Source organism: Aphis gossypii, chromosome 1 (genome assembly GCF_020184175.1).
Source record: "Aphis gossypii isolate Hap1 chromosome 1, ASM2018417v2, whole genome shotgun sequence".
Taxonomy (NCBI): Eukaryota; Metazoa; Arthropoda; class Insecta; order Hemiptera; family Aphididae; genus Aphis; species Aphis gossypii.
The window spans coordinates 12,035,612-12,059,509 of record NC_065530.1 but is presented as its reverse complement, the minus strand read 5'-3'; the positions used below and the strand labels follow the sequence as shown (position 1 = coordinate 12,059,509).

At 35.0% G+C, this 23,898-nt stretch overlaps 1 protein-coding gene across 1 annotated transcript in view; it reads left to right on the top strand.

The window, feature by feature from the left end:
- The first annotated feature begins 667 nt into the window (after positions 1-667).
- LOC114122153 (transcriptional coactivator YAP1) overlaps positions 668-23,898 on the top strand; it is a 36,004-nt gene continuing 12,773 nt past the window's right edge. Inside the window, exon 1 of the mRNA XM_050199397.1 lies at positions 668-1,750. Within this exon, the coding sequence (XP_050055354.1) occupies positions 1,212-1,750 (539 nt within the window). The 5' untranslated portion in view covers positions 668-1,211. The remainder of the gene's footprint in view (positions 1,751-23,898) is intronic.

Sequence of the window (23,898 nt, the reverse complement as noted above, 5' to 3'; positions counted from 1 at the left end):
TCGGACAAAATAAAACAATAATCGTATACTGCACACGCACGTGTGCCGGACATGGCGTTTAACGGATCTCCATAGTCGTACGGTGCGGGGCGAAAATAGAAACGGGAAAAAAAAAATCGGAAGACTTCCGAACGATGCGGCACGCGTACAGACGGAGTAAGACCGAGTGCGCTGCACAGTAAAAAAAACCAAATAAATAAAGTGCAATGACGTAATTTATACTGTTTAACAAGTGCAGGCGCAGCAGCCGTACGCGGCTCGTGTAATTGGACGAAATCCGCCGCCGCCGCCGCCGTCCGTTTATGAATGACCTCTCTTTAGCGTCGTAGTCGTAGTCGCTGTCGGCTGGACGGCGGCGGCGGCGGCGGTGTGAATCGCACGCGCGTAACCCCGCACCGGTGTAGTGCGGCCGGGCCCGGATGAATCGCGCCGCGGAAGAACCCGCGCGGGTTGCACTACTACGCGCGCGGTGTGCCGCTCCGCACCGGTGCAGTGCGTCCAAAACGGCGGTGGCGGGCCCGACGGCACGGAGCGGCGGCGGGCCGCGTGCCGGTATGCGGTTACACTGCGCGCCCGACGTGTCGACGAGAAGTCCCCACCGCTCGGACTTCGGTGGCGGTGTACGGTGCGTGCGTGTGCGGATCGGCGCTGATACTAGTTGCGCCAGCCAGTTGCCACTCGCCAGACAGTTTTGGAGTGAACGCGTTTGTGTTCGGTCCGTCCGAGCCCGTTCGGTAAATGCGCGTTTGTGTGTGTGTGTGTGTGTGTGTCTGTGACGTCGTCGAGAATATCTCTTGATATAAAAAAAAACGTCGTAGGTATATCCCGAAACCGTCGCAATAGCAATAATTACGTTATATTTTAATAATAATTCTCGTTCGAGACTCCACCGACGGCAAAATAAATGTTACAGCAGTACCTACTACTCTGACAATAATAATAACACATCATAACTTGACTCCGCGGTGACTGCTGCAGGTGGAAAACAGACGTATTACCACAGAAGAAGAGAAGAAGGCGTATTCGTTGTCGTTTTGTTTTTGTTGTTGTTGTTGTCGTCGTCGTCGTTATCGTCGCCGCTGCCGCCGATCCGTATCGTAACGATATCGCCGGTACACCTGTGCGCCGGAAACACCATTGCACCTTGATGTGCACCGTCAGCGGCTACAGCTGATCGTTGAGACACGACCGTCGCCCTCGCACCCGAAGACATGTCCGGTTTACAGCAGCAACAGGAACAGCACCAACAGGTGAACATCAAAATGGAACCGACGGGACCCGGAAGCCCGACGCCGGCCCCGGTCAACAGCAACCTGGTGGTCCGGGTGGACCAGAACTCGGAGACGGACTTGCAGGCGCTGTTCGACACGGTGCTGAAGCCGGACGGCAAGAAGCCGCTGCAGTTGCCGCTGCGCATGCGCCAGCTGCCCAAGTCGTTCTTCAACCCTCCGTCCACCGGGTCCAAGTCGCCGTCCATATCGCACAGTCGCGAGAACTCGGGAGACTCGGCGTTCGGGCCCGCGGCCGCGGGACAGCCGTGCCCGGTGCCGATGCACTCGCGCGCGCACAGCTCGCCCGCCTCGTTGCAGCAGACGTACGCCGTCGGCGTGGCCAAGCAACAGCAACAGCAGCAGCAACAGCACGCCAAGCAGCGCAGCTACGACGTGTCCAGCGCCATCGACGAGCTGGGACCGCTGCCGCAGGGATGGGAACAGGCTCGGACTCCCGAAGGACAGATTTACTATTTGAAGTGAGTACCGCAGTGTTTTCCTATACATGTACAGTCGCCACTACGGCGTCCCCCACCATCGGCCCGCGAGACGGACGCCTAACCCGCTCCACCACGTCCCCCCCGTCCGACGGCCACCGGACGATTCCCGTTTTTACACCGTCCCCGTATAAAGAGCGTTTCCCCGCCGCCGCCGCCGAGACGCGGTTATTTTGGCGACCGCGGTGTCCAGACGCCGCAACGCCGCCGGTCTATATTTAAACGGGCGCGCCAGACTGAAGCGTCGTCGCGCGACCCACGGCCGAACCCTTTTGCGCGTTACTATCGCCGCCGTGTCGTGCTGATGTGTATATTATTCGTATTATATCGTGTAGGTGTTGAGTATAATATTATATCGTCATCGATGTCGTCTCTCGACGATGACGTGCAAAGGTGCAATTTGGCAGTGTGAAAACCTGAGGGGGGGGGGCGCACTCGAGAACATTTTTACGTCGTACGATATAATATTATTATTTATGGCCGTTTGTTTACTGCGTTAAAAGAGCTCTAATTATAAACTATAAGAGCGTGCCGGTCTCGGAACTCGGGGTGCTATGATGAGTATACCGCACTCCTCCCCCGAATCGCGCCCGCGTTTTGAAAATATAATATTATGACTTTGACTGGTTCGATCGTTCGTACGGCGGATACACAATAATGTACTGCGAGTACCAGGTGAGAGACTCGTTTTCGCGATATTTGCCAACCGTCAAGTCCTGTACATAGTAGGAGGGGTATGCGCTAACGATTATTCGTGCACTGCACAATCCGTTAATGCAATATTATTGCGTTTGTTTAAGCATATATAAGTACAAACGACAGGAGGGAGTTACCTATATTATACGCTGTCGCCAAGGTATACTGCTGGTACGCGATTCGGGTAATACCCCAACAAAGCGGTGCAAATCGCGCGCATCGCTTACAGCAGCATTATATTATTTTACACTTGTTCGGACCGATCAAACCGTTGGCAGTTTATACAATTTTCAGTATAGGTTTGAACTCGGAACGAGATGTCTTACGGGCCGCGATACGTGTCGAGTTTTATGTATATATTGTTTTTAATAATTTAGATCGACTTACACAGTAATATAATTATTATAACGCGTAGTAGCTACGTTGGTATGTAGGTGTATTAAAATGGATGGTATACCTGCAGTGTAGCACGTCGGTACTCGTATCCTTTAAAAAAAAATATATTTCAACTCGGATTTCAATAACGTAGTCGTAAATGTGTATTACATAAAAAAAAAAATCGTTGATCGTACACAAATTTTTCACTACTTCGCAGTATTTTTTATATCTTGGCGAAACACTGCAACATATGACTGTATGTGTCAACAGTCTAATACTTTGTAATGCGTTATCGTCCAACTATCAGCTGTAAAATAAATAATAATTATTGTTGTTATAATAATATAAAACAAAATTTGATAATGCTTATCTATGTATTTAAAGTTTAATTGTAATTATATACAACTCAAATCAATTTAAAAAATATTTCGACCCGTTCTGTGATTCTATGAATTATTACCAATATCGATAAATATAGATATTTGTATGGTTAATATTATGTTCGACGGGGTTATTGACATTGGTTTTCTTAAATCTATCACCGCACCAAGTTCAAACTATGTTTCTTTACTACCGGTTCAATCTGAAAATTGTAATTTTATTTCAAAAATTCAACATCCGAGTTTAGTTTGATATTACATTTAATATTAAATATATATATGTACTTAGTTATTAATTATTATAGATATAATGCATAGAAAAATAATCAAACCATAAATGCCATGTTATAAACTACTTTTATTATATTATTATACACCTATATACATACAGTATAATGCGTGTGGTGCCAAGGTAAACGAATAAATAATATTCTATACCGATAGCCAATAGGTATAATAATTGATTTAATTAGTAATTATTTTTGAACTTGAACGATTGTCAATCACTGCAGATAACCATGATTATAATTTATAGTATACTGATATTAACAACAAAGGTGTTTAGTACTTAACTTACATATATAGATAAATGCGTGCTGCTTAATTACCCGGCAACAATTAACTTGTTCTTGTAAACTTTAAACTTTTATTTTAAAAAACTTCTTATTTTATCTAGGATGTATCAGTATCACTAATAGTTTATTTTTTATGAATATTATAATGCATAATATATTACTTTATATAATCTATACGCCTTTATTTAAATGTGGTTATTGTCTATGTATGTATAATGTATATTATATATATATTAAATACACGTTGGGATCTAAAATGTTTGCAATTTATGAACATTTATACATTTGTGCAATTATTATTATTTTCTTATACAAAAGTAGCTTCATCGCAATAGAATCGTAATATATAGTCATGGTCAGTTTTCCCGTTACTTTTCGCATGTGCGAATGCGTCTATAAAAGCCGTGGCCTTAGACAATTGAGCTGCTTATTAAAATATACAAAAGCTTAATTTTAAAATTCGTTGTTAATTAAAATTACACAAAATTCTCAATCATATTTCGCAGTGGATTCTATCACATTTTTATCAACGTGCGACTGTAGTTCAGGTTGATAATTTTTTTTAATTTAACTCGACACGTTTTTTCGCTCGTTTAAAACGCCTTCTGGCTGATATGGTGTTAAAATTCTATGCAAAACAAAAGCACGTCCACGAATAGGTATATACTGATGTACATAAGCGTGCGCACGGGGGAGGCAGGGGAGGCGGCTGCCTCCCCTGCGAGATTTTCCGTTTCACCGCTATCTTATATTATACCTACAAACCGGGGGGGGGGGGATCTGGACCTCCTTAGCTAAGGTATTGCCTCCCCTGCCAAGAAGACCTGCGCACGCTTATGCTGATGTAACTAATGTCCTAATAATTATTATTATTATCCCCAAGATTGCACCTACCCACGTCATCTGCAAATAGTGAGTTATGTAAAGACCGATGTTTATTTTCGTTTGCATTTTCTAGGTTTATAATAATATAAAATTATTGCATGTACACATAAATGGAGTTCGTCGTCTATATAGTCATCGTGGTACTATACGGACAAGATCCCGGAATGAGTGTACTAATCAAACTTAAACGTACAAAATCTTACTTATGGCATATATCGTTCGTCATCATACATTGATAGTCTCAGCGTGGGCGTTGAAAATCGTTTCTATACTCGAATTGTGTAAACGTTAAAATATATAGACGTAATCGTCATTCGTATAATACATCGTGTATTATACATTAAGAGTTAAATCGCTGTTATTTTGTGTTTTTTTTTCGCTGTTCACAATTATACATTTATAATATGTATACATACCACCCACGCTGAAGTTTAACGAATAGCTAAAAACATAATAATATAAATACATACCTAATGTATTAATGTATATAAATATTATATATTTATGTATATACTTATAATTATTAATTATTATATACGTACCTACATCCCGCTTTTTTGATATTAAATGTCTAATTTAAAAAAAAACCTTTTGTAACGTGTATGTATAATATTCAGTATACATTATATACACACGTAATAATGCATGTACATACACGTCTTAAAGATACGAGCTAATTATTCTCGTACGAATTTCATCACTATTCAATTTTAGATAAATGTATATGATGAACCATTTCTGTATCATCATTATTTTACGGTTATTAAGTAATAAGATAAATAACTCAATATTCCGTGGTGGTTTTTTTCGTATAGAAAATTAAACAATTTGTTTGCAATCAATAAACTCGAAATCATGCGTTTAATAATAAGGCGGCGTGTAAAATTGCGGGTCAAACGTTTAAAACCATTATTAATCCGTGTGTATAGTATACACTATACATATATATTTATTGCGACTAAAGTCGTTATATTATAAATGTTGTAGAGCTGTCAAAATATTGACATTTAATTGTACACAATTTCAAATCATAGTCTGTATATACTTTATGATAGGTATATAAGAAAAACAAAGAGATAAATCTTAAGCTATATATTATATAGGCAAACCTATATATATATAGTGATATATCGTAATCGCTTATAATGTTTGCATTGTTTTTAAATTTTAACCAACAATTTCCCAGGAGTTTTATCGTACTGGTTTTTTAACTTTGAAATGTTCAATCCGCGCGCGATATCGTGATGATCCAACAACGATTTTTGTCTCCTCGAAATCTCAGCGCCAAATGTCCATATTGCTGCGCCGCTGTGCGTGCGATTACGACGAGGAAGCTTAAATTATGCGATACGCATTATTATTTATACGTATAAGACATAGGTGTTATAATATATTAAAAGCGTGCTCGCTCGTAAATGCAATACCGTACGCACCGCTCGGGCATTATACCTTTATGTCGTATATATTTTGCAGTACCTGCACTCGTATATTTACCTCCATAACGTATATATGTAAAGATAAAAAAAAAAAATGTTCGTGTGTCCATGCGCGATATTATTATATATTATTATAATTATATCTTATATCGTAGAAGAAAAGAAAGCGCGGAGACCCATGCAAGCCGTCGGAGCGGGGTGTGATCGAGGCCACGGCTAGAAGACACACTCGTACTCGCACTCGCACGCGCACGCACCCCGAGGCGGCTTGGCAAACCGCATATATGCCGACTTTTTATCCGCCTCGCCTTAAAAAACACACACGGGCACGGGCACATCATACACGCGTGTATAAATATGCCGCCGATATTATACGATATATACATGACGTATGTATGACGTGACGTATATAATATAATATACTACCGGGTGTGTGGTGCGTGTGCGTGCGAGCGCGAGTTTTGGAATAAAACGCCAGCAAACAACGCTCCTCGACCATCTCCCGAGAGCGTCAACCAGAGATGATGACGAGGAAAAAAAACCGTTTAATAATATTAATGATATTCGCAAAACTGTATATTATACACAGGTTGTTGGTTCACTCAAGCACGCTAACCCCCCCCCCTTACTATTATGTTGCGATTATTCAAAATTTGATGTTTAGAATTTTCAAATACATGCTTTAAGACGATATATTTTCAAATTTTTGAGATTTTTTGTACTATTACTCAAGGAGACAATTTCGTTTGTAAACTATTTAAAGGATAATTTTTCTGAACATTTTGACTTATCAATATAAAAATGCACACTAGTAATTTTTGAGTTATTTAACTATGTATACTAAAGATAATAATAAGTCCGTCATGATGATGAGATTAGAAGACGTGAAGCTATGATGGGGCATGCGATGGCAACTCGAACATTTTTGTAATTAATACCTATTAATAATACTATTTTTAAGGATTATATTGTTATAGTAGGTGAAAATATTTGAATAGCTGAGTAAGGTCGTTTGAATTTTGAATTAGATTTTATAATATCTTGCAATTTTCAAAAATAAGTATTCCTCTATTAATTTATAGCAAAAACGAAGAATCTAATTTGAAAAACAGAAGTCTATTTCACCACAGGACACTCCCAAAATAATATATACTTATACAAAAAAATCTCAAGAATTTGAAAATATATGGTCATAAACATTCCAAAACTCTGAACTCGAATAAATTCGTTATTAAATGATACAAAACGGGGTGAACCCACTCTACATGTATAGTGTAGGTATACGAAATACGCATAATTATATACCGCGGACAGGCAATGACTGTATAGATTTTCGCTGATTTTACGACTTGTGTTTTTAACATCGACTTGTAGTCGGTACCACATAGATATTATTATTATTATTATTATTATTATTATATTATATGATATTTCGACTCGCTCAACAATATGTACATATTAAAACCACTATAATACCCGAACGCGGCGCAGTAATATATGATATTTATGTATCGTCTATACATATAATGTGTGTGTGTGTGTGTATGTGTGTGATGATTATGCATTGGCGTTTGGGTGTTTTTAAAAATAGTCGCGTGTACGTATTATGCGCGAGTGCGTCCGTTAAAATTATTTATACGTATAATAATATATACAGCGCGCGGCGGTGCGTGCTTGCGTACGTAAGTGCGCGTGTGGAAACTTTGGCAACAATTCCAGCGCGTAATGTGTACGACGTGGTGTGTACTGCACATTGTAACGTAGTATAGTAGATGAAAACGAATCCAATCTGTGTGTGTGTGTGTGTGTGTATATCGTGTGCGATTACAAAAATTTTCCGAAAACCGAGGAATATTTTTTATTTCGGGATTTATTAGTGATAATTACTGTTTACGTATTTTTTAAGACGACGTTCTGTAGAAGTCCTACTGCAGCTGTGATGGGCGCTCTCGCGAGGTCCAAACCCGCGACTGCAACGGGTCTCTCTGCAGCAATTATACGAGTGTTGCAGTATAAAATATTTATTGTGTATAGGTATGCTGCTGCTATTAAAATGATATTATTATGCATACCTATCTCTTCATCCACACCACTGCTGCGGCCTAACGTTTTATATATTACCTATATATGACGGCATGCGTGCGATGGGTTCGAAAGGGTTTATTTTTGTAATTATTAAAACGGTAATCATCATGGCTGTAGCGCATAATATAGTATAACGATTTACGAAAAGAATAACCTATACATTAGTTAATTTTCCCGCACCCCACGAAATAAAAAAAGAAAACCAAAAATAATTACAACTCGTTTACACTCTGTATATGTATTATAATATTATGATGGCGGCGTATACACGTATTATTTAAAAATAAAATTAGATTTTAATAATTATACTATATACATACTCTTATATAATTTGAGACCAGAGGGCAGAGATTACGTATTGCCCAATACTAATTTAATGGATATAATAATATGTACGTCTATAATATATTTATTGATAATAATATTAAAAAATCGTAAAATCGTCTGTTCTAATTAAACATTTATTCATATATCGTACTGCAGTGTAAATAATAATGGCATACCATATATTTTTATTAAATATCTTTGTTCAGAATGATTTTGAAAATATTTGCTTCTCACGAGATTATCATCTTCTAGTTTGAATTTGGATTTTAAATTATGGCTAATGTAAAACATGCTGCGGAACTTGTATCGCGTCTAAATACCTGCATTAAACTAGGGTAAACGTAAATTTCGCTCGTAATAAAAATGATTATTATTATTTTAAACGCAATGTCGAATTAATAAATATTTATAAATAATAATGATGCATTTAATAAATGCACCCGTAGCCAAAGAACATAATATATACTCGACGCAGTGCAGACAGCGCATGCAAAAACGGTTGCGTGAACTTTTAAAGACTACGAGAATTACGGTCGACATCCCGCAGACACTTCGGCAAGTCTATAGTGTCTACGTTCACGTATATAATTATATATACTAAGGTCTGAGAGCGAGCATTGTGTCTTAATTTATTTAGGAACGTAAAAAATTCAACAACTGGTTATGCGATGTAATATAGATAGAGTTAAAATATTCGCGAAAAACGTTGCTATATTAAATTGGTTTAAAAAGTTTAGATTTTAAGAAATAAAATTTTTTTCTGATTTTCGCAGTGTTCGAAAACATATGAATAAAATATACAGCTAGTATATAACTTTATTAAAAATGTGTAATAATTGTTTTGTTTATATGATCGACGACGGGGTGTGATATTGGGATAAACGAAAATAAAGCACTGTCGTGGAAGGGAAAAGGAGAGCGAGTGAGAGAGAAAACGAAGCGCATCGGATCGGGTTACATAACGTTGTCTGCAGCTCCGGTGGAAATGGGGAAAATGATCGGGAGAAAGGAAATGGTGAAAATCCGGTGTGAACCCGATCAAGGTCATGGCCGCGTCGAGATTTTCCACGTAATCCGTCGTTTGCTGTTACTTATATTACACCGCACAGTATTTATGGTCACAATATCGTTATAATATTATACCTATTTATACACAGCTACATGACGCGTATAGGCGTATAGCGCTCTGCGAGAAAAACCGCTGCCACTGCAGTGGCAGCGTGAACACAAACCGTTTAACGGATTTCGTGTATGTTATTATATAAAATAATATAATCTTATAAATTATAATATTATATATATATACATACACTATAGCAGGATAGGTGTCTGCGTTTTACTTAAATCGATTATTTTTTACTTTTTTTTTTTTTTTATTATTCCATTTGGGAACCACTAACCGGTCCTGTAAACACTCGTCAATGGGAGACCAGGCGCCCGAGCTACACACGAAATCTGGTCTTTCTACTAATAAACGGTCACACACACGCGCACTATAGTACATATACATATATACGCATGCTCACATAATAATATTATATATATACACTACACACGCTCGCACAAATGTGGTAGCGGTCAATGGAAGCCTTCCTTTTATTTATATATTATTTTTTTTTTTTTTTTTTTTATCTAACGGAGCATTGTGTGATAAATCTTAATTTATTAATGTCAATTTATAAGATCGGAAAACACTGGAGTGCAGCATATACTATAATATGTGAGTCACTTTGTATGTACGGAGATAAGTCCTATACTTTGTGTGTATGTGTGCGTGAATGTGTGTAATTATTATAGGTCATCCCGTGTCAATTGGATTTATTTTGAGAAAACCACTGGGAACCAATTATAGCTCTTGTTTCGACATGGGTTTATTTATGTATTACTATTTTTTTTATAATATTCGATTTCATTAATAACACTATATTACATCATCATCGTACAGTGTTATTGTCGCGCACCCTTATTTGACAATAACAATCATTTTTTTTTATTTCTCTACGGGCGCATATTGTGCAGCGTGTCACCTTATTTAGAAAATCGGAATACAGCTCGTCAGCAGTTTGATAAAATGCATGAAACAATATTGATTATTATTATTTAAATTAAATAATTGTGCCTATTAAACACAAACTCATATATTGTATATATTATAATATATTAATACGTGTGCACGTTTTCTTCGTCCACGGGGTATAGCATTTTAAATAAAACATTTCTTAGTTTTTCCGACGTTACAACAGTTTACATTGTGGTTTTCAATATCCCTTACACACGAAGGCAAAATCATGATACATTCAGTATAATATACGATGTGTGTACACTTTTCGCTTTTGTATCTAAATGAGACTGTATTCACTGATTAGGTATTACTTAGTAGTTAGGACTTGGGTACATCATTCGCTACGTATTATATAATTTCAAATATAATGTATAGAGTTGTTCATCGTCGCGGTATTCTAAAATTTACTGGAACAATTCGATTTACGATTTTCTCATAATGGGTCGAAATGTTTAACACCTTGTTACTTTTGCGTAGCATATTATTATTACCATTTTAATTGCATTTGTTATAATACAATCGAAGGTCAAAAAGGAAAACATTTCATCGTCATATTAATTTTAAGACTCAATTACGTAATAACTATAATTTTCGCACGTGCACGGCTACGGATGTGATTTAGGCTGTTTTATAGCTAGGTGTTTTATCGTATGTTTTGACGATAAAGCTGTCACGCGTTTAGCCGAGAGAAATAGAGAATGTGTGGTTAAGCGAAATACATCAGCTATTGTAGTTCTTGTTAAATTTTTGAATATATTGTGAATTAATAAATTTAAATTTTTCGAGGAATTTGTCCACCAAATGTATATATATTAGGTATATCTATAATCAAGTATTATTATTATTGTTGTTGGTTAATTGATCGCAAGAAAAAAACCGTTTTTAATTTTTATAATTTTATAGTGTCGTTTATAGGTAACCTTCAATAAATGCTCGTGTGTATCAAATATTATACATATTATGTACCTAAATTTTATAGGTACTGGATTTTTTTTTTAGAGAGAGAGAGAAAGATTCCTGAATCATATTAACCGCACTAAGGCATAAATATATTTTTTATTGAATTTCGTTTGAAAATTGTATACAAGTAATAATTCCATATAGTTGTGTTTTATTATAAATCTGTTATTGTAGGTATACGACTTTTCATTGATGTTACTATATTATTTCAGAACGTACCTATGTTTGTATTGTGTTACATTGCTTAATGTACAGCAGTTTTTGATGATACGTTATAATAATAATATTATCAATAATCGTTTCGATTGATAATACAATACTTAAATTTACATCATTTCGAACAATACGTACGTGGTAGTGTGGTACAATATATATCGTATAGTTATAATAATATATTTCCTTAACATTATATAGGTAGTACTTTCACTATTATATGGATTGTACTTGACCCGAAAAGGGTTGAAATTAATCATTATTTTCTTATTTTTTTAAATCCTTGAAAAAGTCGATCGACATCTATATAATATACTCCTAGTATATCATAGTATATGTTTATATTACCAACTATAGCACTGGAGAAATTGTAGGCTGCCCGCAGAGTCTATCGTGAAAAATAGCCGTTCTGTGAGTTACTACGTCGCAAAAAAAAAACCAAGCATAGGTTATGGGTGTTACACAACCGACAGGAATGAACTAGTCAGAAAGGAAAGAGAAAAAAAACTGCCGTCTGTACGTTACAAGAGGCTATAAGTACGTGCAAACGAACACGACCAATAATAATATCATGTTATCTCTGACCCACACGTTGTATTACAGTTTATGCTTATATTATATTATTATTATTATTATGTATTGTAATATTATGGTTAATGGTGCTCGTGCGATTATAATTATATCTCATAATATAATATAATATTATTATTATTATTATTATGACGTGTCGATGTGCCATTTGTGTCTTTTTATTGTATTCGTATACGACGGTTTCCACGAAGTAATCTGACACAGACCGGATGTGTCATAAAGTCTATATACTGCAAAATCGGGATGAGAAAAAATTGCCTAAATCATTTGTGACTATGTATAAGAAGTAGGAGGAGAAGAAGGAAACGGACGACGGAACCCGTCGTAATTGAATAATATGTTTTACATGTGTGGTATACGCGGTCATAATGTGTCATGAACCATATAATATCATATATTATTAGTTGCAGTACGTAATATTATAATAAGTATATTATATGTGTTACTTTTTTATAATGCGTATAAAAAAATAATAATCTTATTATAGTTTGAGTTTACATAACACATGCACACCTATCTTTCTTTTAACCTATAACATAAATACATTTTTATGAATGAATATGGCCCACTTATTTTCTTCGTCAGTCTATCTATAATATATAAAGTTATAAACAAACAATACCTTTAATCTAAAACTTATAAACTTTTATTATACCTTATAATAAGTACTTATAATATCTTTTAAATACAAACTTTTTATACGTATCTTTGAACATCAGCACAAATAATAACTATAATGTGAAATATCATGATAAAATGTGACAATTCAATTTCTGCGGTTAAACATATTTAACATACTAGTGCAAAATCCTGTAAAAAAAACGTATTTTCACCAACATTATGTAGGTATCAAACAATGATAGGTATATTATATATTTGGACTTTGAGCATGAGACCTTTGCAATAACTAATACTTGATATGTTATATATTATATGAGACTATAATATTATTGGCGACTCTATAGTGACTCACTAGGTTAATATTGATATTGCATTTATTCAAATAATCGCAGGCAATGGTTAATGAAAAAAATTAATTAAATCTAATCAGAGAATTGTTTAATTTTAGAATTTGTTCAAAATGTAATAAATAAACCATAGATTACTCAACAAATTATTTGTTTAATGCAAAATCTCATCTTTCAAATGTTAATTTTCTTATAAGTTAAAATAGGTACTTATAATTTATAATCAAATTTTTTTTTTAGCTTAGGTAATTCGTGTACAATTCATAAATGCGTAATATATATTTGATGAATTTGGAAGATTTGGCACTAAAAATAATAATAGTTTTAATGAGCAACTATTAACTTTTAATGTATATGTATAATTCATAATAATATGTAAAATGGTGAACTAATTAAACTATAGTAAATTAGATTTATTCTGTAATGGTAATCGTAATAAGTTACACTTACCTACACTACATACTTATAAATATGTAGGTACATAAATAAAAAGAAAATTGCATTATTTTGTATACATTATATTATTTAAAAAAAAATGTCATCATATATTTCATTTTTTTTATTTAAATAATTTTTTATGAATTAATACTTTATTTTCATTTTAGTATTATTACATATATATATGCGATCAAAACAAATATTGTGAAACACAATTTGCTTATACAACAATATAAAGTAAAATATGCATCATATTTCAAATACATTATTTTTCTTATAACATATGATATGATGGAATATGGTGAAATTCTATAGTAGGTACTTAAGTACTTCAAATAATTATGCTAAACTCGTTCTTATAACATATTATACTAAAAATATAATTACTATTTTGTCTACAGATAATGAAATTCTTACAATTTAAAAATACTAAACTATTGTCTGTTGGTATAGGTACTTATTGAAAAATAACTAATATTTAATTACTATAATTTTTTTAGTATGTATATTATAATAGTAAAAGGTTTTATTCATTTTTTTGTTTAAAATAATATATAAACATACATTATACTCCTTTTCATACATTATACATATACTAAACTACTATAACTGCCTAGGTACTGATTTTATTGTTTAAAATGTATGCACCTATATTAATCTACTATAGAATGTTAGCTATACGAATTTATAGTTTTGTATTAAATGCTTCTATGTCGCATATAATTGTAACTGTACTAAAATCTTCTAAAATCAAACCAGAATATTTTAAGTGCGATTAAGTATCATACTAGTTCTAGTTATTTTTATAACTAAAGAACAATTAAAAATTAATTATATTTGGATTGGTTTATAAATTTAATATCATATCAATTATTTCATTGATTTCTATAATCCTATACATGCATATTTAAACACACCTATTATTATGTATCATTATTTTTTTGTTTATTGTAATTGGCTTCACATTTAGGCATTCATTAGCCTTCTATATCAGTTTTCACTTACAGTATAATATTATATTATATGAGATTGCTGTCTTGACGAATTAAGACAATGTTCATTTTTTTACCACAGCTCTGAGAACATTTTTATTAGTTCGTGTTATTATATACTAAAATAGATAAAATGAATGGATCATTATTACTGTTATTCGTCTTTGGCTTTATTGGCTCTTTACAAGAGGGGTATTTGTATGTGATATAAAAATTAAAATAATAATAAGTAAAGGTTTTATTATATGCTCGTATTAGATCTCATATGACTATGAGTTGTTGATTGACACAATTTTATAGTTTATATTTGTTTTCTATAAAATATTATTATATCATTTGTACGTTTTAAACATCTAAGAAAAAATGATTATCTATTGTAATACAATTAAAACATTATTATATAGCATTCTCGTGAAAACTGATATATAATGTTATTAAAATAAACTAACATTTATAATTGTAAATAAACACTAAAAGCAGTAGACAAAACTTAAAAAATTTACATTTAGTAGCACAAAAAATATACTTAGCAATTTAATTAGTTTTAACATCACTCCACAAGGTACATAAGGTACCTTTCATACAAGATGGTTGAATTAATTGACACCCTATATTATTCCTTAATACACAGAGTTATGCTCGTCTTCCATTTTTTTTCAATTAAGCAGCTCATTAAAATCTGATTTTTGGAAATTTTAAGTATACCCGAAGAAAATTTATTAAAAGTCTTGAAATTGATATACTCGCTAAGGGATGTTCTGCGTAGATATAAATTTCTGTTTTTCTAATAAGAACTACCATCACTATATTGTCTACTAAACATTATTTAGAAGATATTTTTTTGAGTTATTTTAAAATTCAAACTTTGAGATTAAATTCATTTTATTAAAGGTAAAAATGAGAATGAGCATGTTAAATCACCATTTACATATATTATAAATACATAATGTTCGTATATACATAAAATGTATTTTATTACATAGCATATATATTATATATTATAATAATAATATTCTGCCCCGGAGCCGCATTTAATAAAAATTTGCGATCCGTTTGAATAATCTTATTAAAATAATAACACACCACCGTTTCGCGTTGTAGGTCATCTGTATATTTTATGTATTTTATGTAAACCGCACGTGTCAATAAGTTCACAAAACGCGTAAACTGCGATATTTCAGCTCGCTCCGCGTCACGGACGACGGCGCGTCCCCCGCGAAAGTCGGCAGGGCGGACAAGTGCACCCCCCGAAAACGCAGAGTCGGCATTATGCGGGGGGGGGTGTACTCGAATGCACTTAAAATATTATAGTGATGCACCATGCACATATTATACTTCAAATATCGTATCTGTTGCGACAGACGACTTGGCGCAGGGTAGGCGGAGAAAAAAACGGGAGCACCGCGGGAACGACGACAAATCGGCGCGGACGAGAGGAGAAATAAAAGATCCTCCGCCGCCGTCGGTCGGTTGTTGACATGACGTCGCCGTCGTCGTCGTCGCGTAGCGGCGGATGACCATAGCCGCTCGGCCGTCCCGCCGCCGCCGCCGCGCCGGTACAGAGCATTGCGACGCTGCAGCGTTTATAATAATAGTAGTGTGTTGTTTTGTGCGAAGCTCGCGTTATGGACGGACGCGGCAACGTCGCACGGTCCGCGCGTACACATTATATTTAAACCACTTGTTGCCGCGTTAGCCATCAGCCGGCAACGTCGCGGCGGGCTCGTCGGCAGAGTGGGAGAGATCCACCTGAACAGGTTCATACGCACACACACACACACGCGTATAATATAATAATATATAAATATATATATATATATATATATATACGCGCGGCCGACCGAGAGAGGAGGTTGGTGACTCTGGTGGTGATCCATCAAGGCCATCCGCCGCCGTTGCCACCCGTGAACAAACCCGTGATGATGATGATGATGACGATGATGGTGGTGATGATGACGGCGGCGGCAGCGGCGGCGGAACCCAAATTCTCGGAAAACGCCGCCGCCGCCGCCGTACAGGTAGACTCCACCGGAGGACCGGTGCCGGGGAGGAGCCCTTTGAACCGGACGCCAACCGCGCCTCCACCGCCGCGCTGCGACGACGGATCCCCCGCACAGGTTATAATAATAATAATATATGTGCGTCGTACGATGATTTATAACAATAATAAAATGTTATCATATTTATTGTGTTTTATACTGCCAATAATATATAATATATGCATAACGTGTGTATTATTATTATTGCAAGTACTATATAGTTAGGTATATGCAATTATAATGTTGTCGTACCCTCGCCACCGGGACGCATATTATAACACACCGTGTCACCGCGTGTCCGGTGCTAAACAGCTTTCTTTTCCGCGTACGTATACTTATATATATATATTATACGTTACTGCCGGTAATCGGAAAATTTTAAGTCTATCGAAAGATATTTTGACTTTTCGAGTGCACCACCGCTGCAGTTACCCCGCACCCCGTATAGGCATACGTAAAATCAAGTACGAGTAGGTTAGGTTAGGCAGTAATTTCGAAACCGACGTTACAATAATATTATTATATCGCGTACGTCTGCGTAAACTCTCGACCATGGGTTTTTTTTCTGTGCGTATTTTCCGCGATTACCGTAATATTATAATATTATATACGCGCGGTCACCGTTGCGGAGATTTCGCCGGAAAACTGCGCGGTGGGTGCCGTTCGACGCGGTAATGTTATAAAATATAATATCGTAGTTCGACTACTATACCGCTGTTGTTACTGCAGCGGTCGCGCCTTTCAATAATAAAATAATACGACATTAATATATAATATATTATGATATTATAATATAAATACGCGTGTAAAGCACGCACGTCGTCGTATCGACAACCTCGCACGGCCAGTTGAACTTGGCAAGGTCACATTATATTATTATTATATCCATACATATATTATAATATACGTTTCATCTCGAAGTACAGTACACGGTTACAATAATAACGATATTTTTTTAAATTTTTTAATATCATATTTACAAAACACACGCACGCGCGACCAATAAACAGTACGCGACGACGACGACGACGTGTGGTCGTTTGCTCGGACAACGGACACATCGCACCCGTCGTCGTCTCGTCCTCCGTGAACTGCAAGCATAATGAGCTTTTCGTACAAGTCTCCCGGGCACGACGGAAGAGACCGTCGGTCGGTGGTTGTCGTCCGCACCGCGACGTTGTTATAATAATAATAATAATAATAATAACTAATAACGATATAAAAATATATAATATAATATTAATAATAATACGATATGACGGACACGGACCTGTCCGTCATGATATCGTCGAGGGGAGGGGAAGACGACGACGGTCAAGGCGTCCAATGACAGAACGGCGCAGTGTCACTAACCGATTTGGTCCGATAGATACATAATAACGCGTATTATTATTATTATTATTATTATTATTATATTTATTGTTGTACGTATATTATGTTATGTGTACGCCGCACAACATGTGAGCGCGAAAATTTCGGTGGGCAGCGGCGGCGGCGGCGGCGGCGGCGGAGTACAATAGGACGTGGGATCAATGGCTGATGGGAAGATTTGTACTTGAAAAACCCGCGCCGGTACGCCGAACAATGGGTCAAAACGACGACGACGAAGACAGTATTATTATTTTTTTAAATTTACGCGTCCGGTACAATAAACCGTCATAATATTCTGCTGCCCGCGCCTCGTGTACGCGCGTTAAAAGCGTTTCGCAGCGGCCGTTTTGGTTTATCGTGTCTTCGTCGTGATGTGGGAAATTAAAAAAAAACCATTCGATTCGGCGGCGGATATGGTGGTCGATATTTTCCGTACGACGTTATGACACGAGTGCGTGCGAATCGGCCAAGGCGGATAATATTATTATAATATTATTACGTATTGTGCCATTATAATAAAATTAATATATATCGGCCGATATTTACCGTGTTATATATGACTATATTATATACATATTGTAAATCTATATACACACCATTAGTACTACGACCGTATGGTATGCCGTGAACGCGTTTAGGGCGCGTTAAATCAATCGCGTTGTCATATTATTATTATTATTATACATTGTGAGTTAACGCCTTTGGCCGTATCGTATTATTGTTCAGACGCGTATAAATATCGGTGGTAATCGTAAAATAATTATTAAATAACGATATTAACAATGACGGCGTTATGTAAATGTATATAATAACAGTAGGTAGGTACATAAGTAGGCGCTGTGTCGGTAGGTAGGTAGATAAGGACGAGCTCCCGTTTCGCAGAAGGAATACTGCTGGAACACCGTGTACGCGGAACGATTCGTGTAGCGATAGGTCCCCTCCAGAGTTCGTATTGAATTTCCGTATATGAATATTTGACGGGTGTTACTTGAGCCATCAAAAAAAAATACCTGTTTAACAATTTAACTGGTACCTTCCTAATTTATTTACTAACAAACGATAGGCTTGGGATTATTTTTTTCGTCCCGAACTGCGGCAGATAGCTGGTATAGACCACGGAAATGTTGACTCGAAAAAAATAATAAATAATAATATTTTATACACGTCAAGTTCATCGAAAATTCTATTTTGATAGTAACGCCATGGTACGGTGCTGTACATCTTTTTCTGTAACATAGTACCGCGGTACGCTCAACTTAATTAATTTACCGTCAAATTTCGTATAAACGCAGCAGTAAAAATAAATCGCACTCGACTGTATTTGTATATTATATGTAATAGTAATATATAAAAATCGTCAATTTTGCTATATTATATTCAGTTGGCACGTTATTTAAACACATATATTATGTTACTACCGCGATCATATATTTTAAAATTATTATTATGATTGTAAACGTATATAGTTAGGTGCATTGTCGTTCCCACAAAACCGCACGATACCGCTTAATAATAATATAATCATAATAATAATACAACGGCCGTTATATTCTCGCCAGAGAGATCGGTCGCCTCGTTGGTTTTACAAAAAAAAAAAAAAAACGACTGAGATCCGTTCCATTCGACGGTAGCCATGATGTTTTCTATTTTTCTTCTTTTACGCGATATATCATGTAAATTTTTCTACGGCCCGGATGGGATATTTAAGCACAACTTGAACGGGAAGGGACGGCAGTGGCGTCAACCGTATACCGGGCATGCGGTCTATAATTAGACGCACGTACCGCTATGATACGCGTATATCGTTGCGCGTGTTTATACATACAGCAATAATGATGACGTATATATATACAGGGTGATACACCGAGTATGCTCACCCTTCAAATTATTCTTTAATTAATTTGGTTGTTCAACATTTGATTTTTGGAATTTTCAAATTTACCTTTGAATTTGTTTTCGAATTCTTGAGATTTTAGTACTTCTCAAGGAGTGTGTTGCAGAGATGCAAAATTCTGTTTTTAAAATAAGAATCCCCATTTTTCTACTAAAAATTATTAAGTGAATATTTTTTTTCAAATTAGGTAGATATGCATTAAAATTTTCTAAGAAATTATTCCCTATATATAATCAAACTTAAAGATAAGAACATAGTCTGTGTTTCTCTTCGGTTGTTTACGATACTTTTTTTTTAGTGAATTACGACCGTTACATAAAACATTAATATTTTATATATTCGTATTATAATTCGCTTAAAAATGAAAATATCATAAAAAAGTAAAAAAATCAATTTGATAACACAAATAATTTTCACTTTAATATTTAAGCTAAATACACGTAAATCGTTCTAGTGAACGAAAAATGTCCGTGTTTAAAAAATTTCAAAAATTATATAATTTGAATAAATTCATCATTATATTCAAATATTGCATGGGGGTGAACATGCTTAGTGAATCACTCTATTTATAAAACTCACGCGTATTATTATAAATACCTATATATTATAATGTGTATTATAATAATGCGTGTGCACGTTGTCGACGTATAAGAGAACCTTTCAATTTTCGTACCGCGGGTGGAGTACAGTTTCCGAGAGGATTTATGCGCTCGTATTATGTGTGTACATTTTCTTTTTACAATATTATATTATGTTAAAGAGTGTAAATTCGGCGAGGTGTGTGTCGTGCTGTATGCGTACGTTATATGAGGTAAAAATTCGCAGCGGGACGCCAATGTGCTGCGGCACCGCGACGACGACGGTAATAATCCGGAGAAGAGCGAGAGAGAGAGCGAGTGTGTGATGCTGTCAGAGCAATACGTGAAGAAGAAAGACCGACTGCCGACTTGATATCACGTTTTCACGGACAATAAAAATAAAAACCCAATTTATCTCGTATATACATAACAATAATATACCACCTACGACCTACCTATTTAGATGGATACCTATATATATATATACCGACAGCGCGGTGGTCGCGCGACCTAGCTCCGGCCTGGACCGATTCAGGTCGTATAACGAGACGACGACGACGACGACAATGTATTATGTACATAATAGTGTATTATATAATATATAATATAATAACGCAGTTATAGGCGCACACAAGGCTCACACTGCACAATATCACGCACTGCAGACGTCTACATCATTGGGTGTTCCGCTTCCCAAGTCCCCAAATGGACCTCGGCAATATAATAATAATAACGATCCCGTCCTGTTTACAAAACAAGTGTATACAAAAAATAAGAAAACCCGAAATAATGTGTATATAATATAGACGTATAGTATATAGATAGGTTTATATTATATACGATATATATATACATATATATATGATTAGGGACGGGTTAGGGTCGATACTGCTGTATATCGTGTCCACCGGAACCGAGGATTGCATGGCAAACTGCAGGCTACGATTTTTCTCACCAAGCAATAAAAGTGCATCGGAACTAATTATTTCCGACCAAACGTACATTGTTGTTAAACGGTCAAAGACGATTTTCACGGTGTTGATCGCGTGTAATATATGCTATACGCAGGTCAGACAATATAATATAATATAATATAGTACGCATTAATTTTTAAACAAATTGAAACTGAAAAATAATTCACGTGGACAAATCGTGCTGAAGAGTTACTCATCACACGGTACGCATGTTTTATAAGAGTTTAACGTTTAATATTATATAGTTTACTAATACGTATATATGCTTCGTTAAGTTTATGATAATAGTTTTACACATCCTTTTTTGCAGATTAACTAATAATATGGGTACTGGGTACCTACTTAAATATCTATTAGTGCATTTATAATGTCTTAATTTGGAATACAATGAATACCATTTGGATTCGGTAGTCAATGTGTTCGGTATAAAATGGTCTAAATATTTAATACAATAAAACTCAAAAATAAAAAGCTGATCACTCAATTTCTAATTATACTAATTACGGTTCTCGAAACTATATCTCAATAAAAGTAGGATAGGTATAAATACTATAAATGTATAATATTATATTGTACATATAATTGTCGTAATTGATGATATAAAATGTCAATAATATAGATAATGGTGTGGTGATTAAAATAATAATATAATACATGTTTAATATATATATATCATTTATCAATATAGACTATCGAAAATGGCATTTAATCCTTAATCGTATTTTGTTAATTTGGCATTCACACCGTGTGAACCCAGACACTTTATACAAATTTACTTTCAAACAAATAACATTTATAACAGTTTACTATAATATATACACAAAAATAAACGGAAATTCTTATCATATGACGTATCCTACCGATGTGAACATAACCTGTATAATATAATATTTCGAAGGCACACTATGTGTATTGATTGTCCACGTAATAATATAAAGTACCTATTATATTCATTTCCAAATAGGTTTACCGTGCCATACACAAGTTTCACATTACTTTGATAAAAACCTACTATGTTGATGAATAATTTCAGTTAAATTTGTCTTGGTGAACGCACACGCGCAGGTATCTCTATCTCATAACAACACATTATATTATTGCTGCATTGTAAAAAATAAAAATTAATTAATCTATATATCCTAAAAATGATACCTACTTATCCAAAACAGTAGAGGAGCGGTTCTGCATTTATTATGTTATATATTATGCACGTTTACAGGATTAATATGCATTACGTTATAGTGGGATATTATATATGTTTTATCTCGGTAAATTGTATATTATGACATAATAATAATATTATTGTGTTTTTATTAAATTACACATTCATAACATTTGTTTGGGCGGCGTGTTTTTGTTATACGGTTTTTACAGTTTTCACGCCCGTGCATTGTGCATTTCGGCGTGTGGTGTGCGCACTGTCAATCATATAAACGTATATTTTTCCACGATTGTTTTCCGTTGAATAAAGTTTTTTTTAAGGCGCAGTCCGCCGACCGAAAGCTAACGAATGGCTATTCATTTACTCCTCCGATTGGAAAAATATTATAATTTAATGTGTAACTGGGTTGTACACTTGTTGTACTTGTATTATATTTGTATATTAAATATATATAATGAGATTAAATCTTGAAAACAATTTAAAAACTTCAATGTCAATTTATGTACTAAAATACGTGATTAATTTGTGGTACAATAATGCACAATATTTTACTGTTTTTTTCTTCTATTGTTTTGTTAAGTCATTGATTAAAAACACCGAGATAACCCACGTACCTATAATACAGAAAAAAACCGGCAGTAAATATTTCAAGCAGTGGTGTATCAGTCAGTATATGGTATATTTAAGCGTATATATTATTATTATATACCTTCACTGTCTCATAATATATTATTACCCGTAGAATAAGATAAATATATATAAAAACATACTATATTGTTATTGAGTTGAAATTTTGCATAATATGACTGTATTGTCAAACCAAAATATTGTTAAAATTTTTTTTAATTATCATTTTAAAAAAAAATTATGTTGTAAATCTACATGTACTAATGATTAGGGTTGCTTATTAGTTATTACTTATTATGAATTATGATGGTAGTATATCAAAATTTCTTCAAAACTTAGTGCACAAACGATGATTTTGAGTTAAGATCGATTTACTAAACAATGGCTTACTTAAAAAGCATTTATATATTTCGAATATTTTTACGCGATTCGTATTTACACAATATGACAAGCTTTTAAAGTAATAGTTTTCTGAAAATTTATAATTTGAATGGTTATT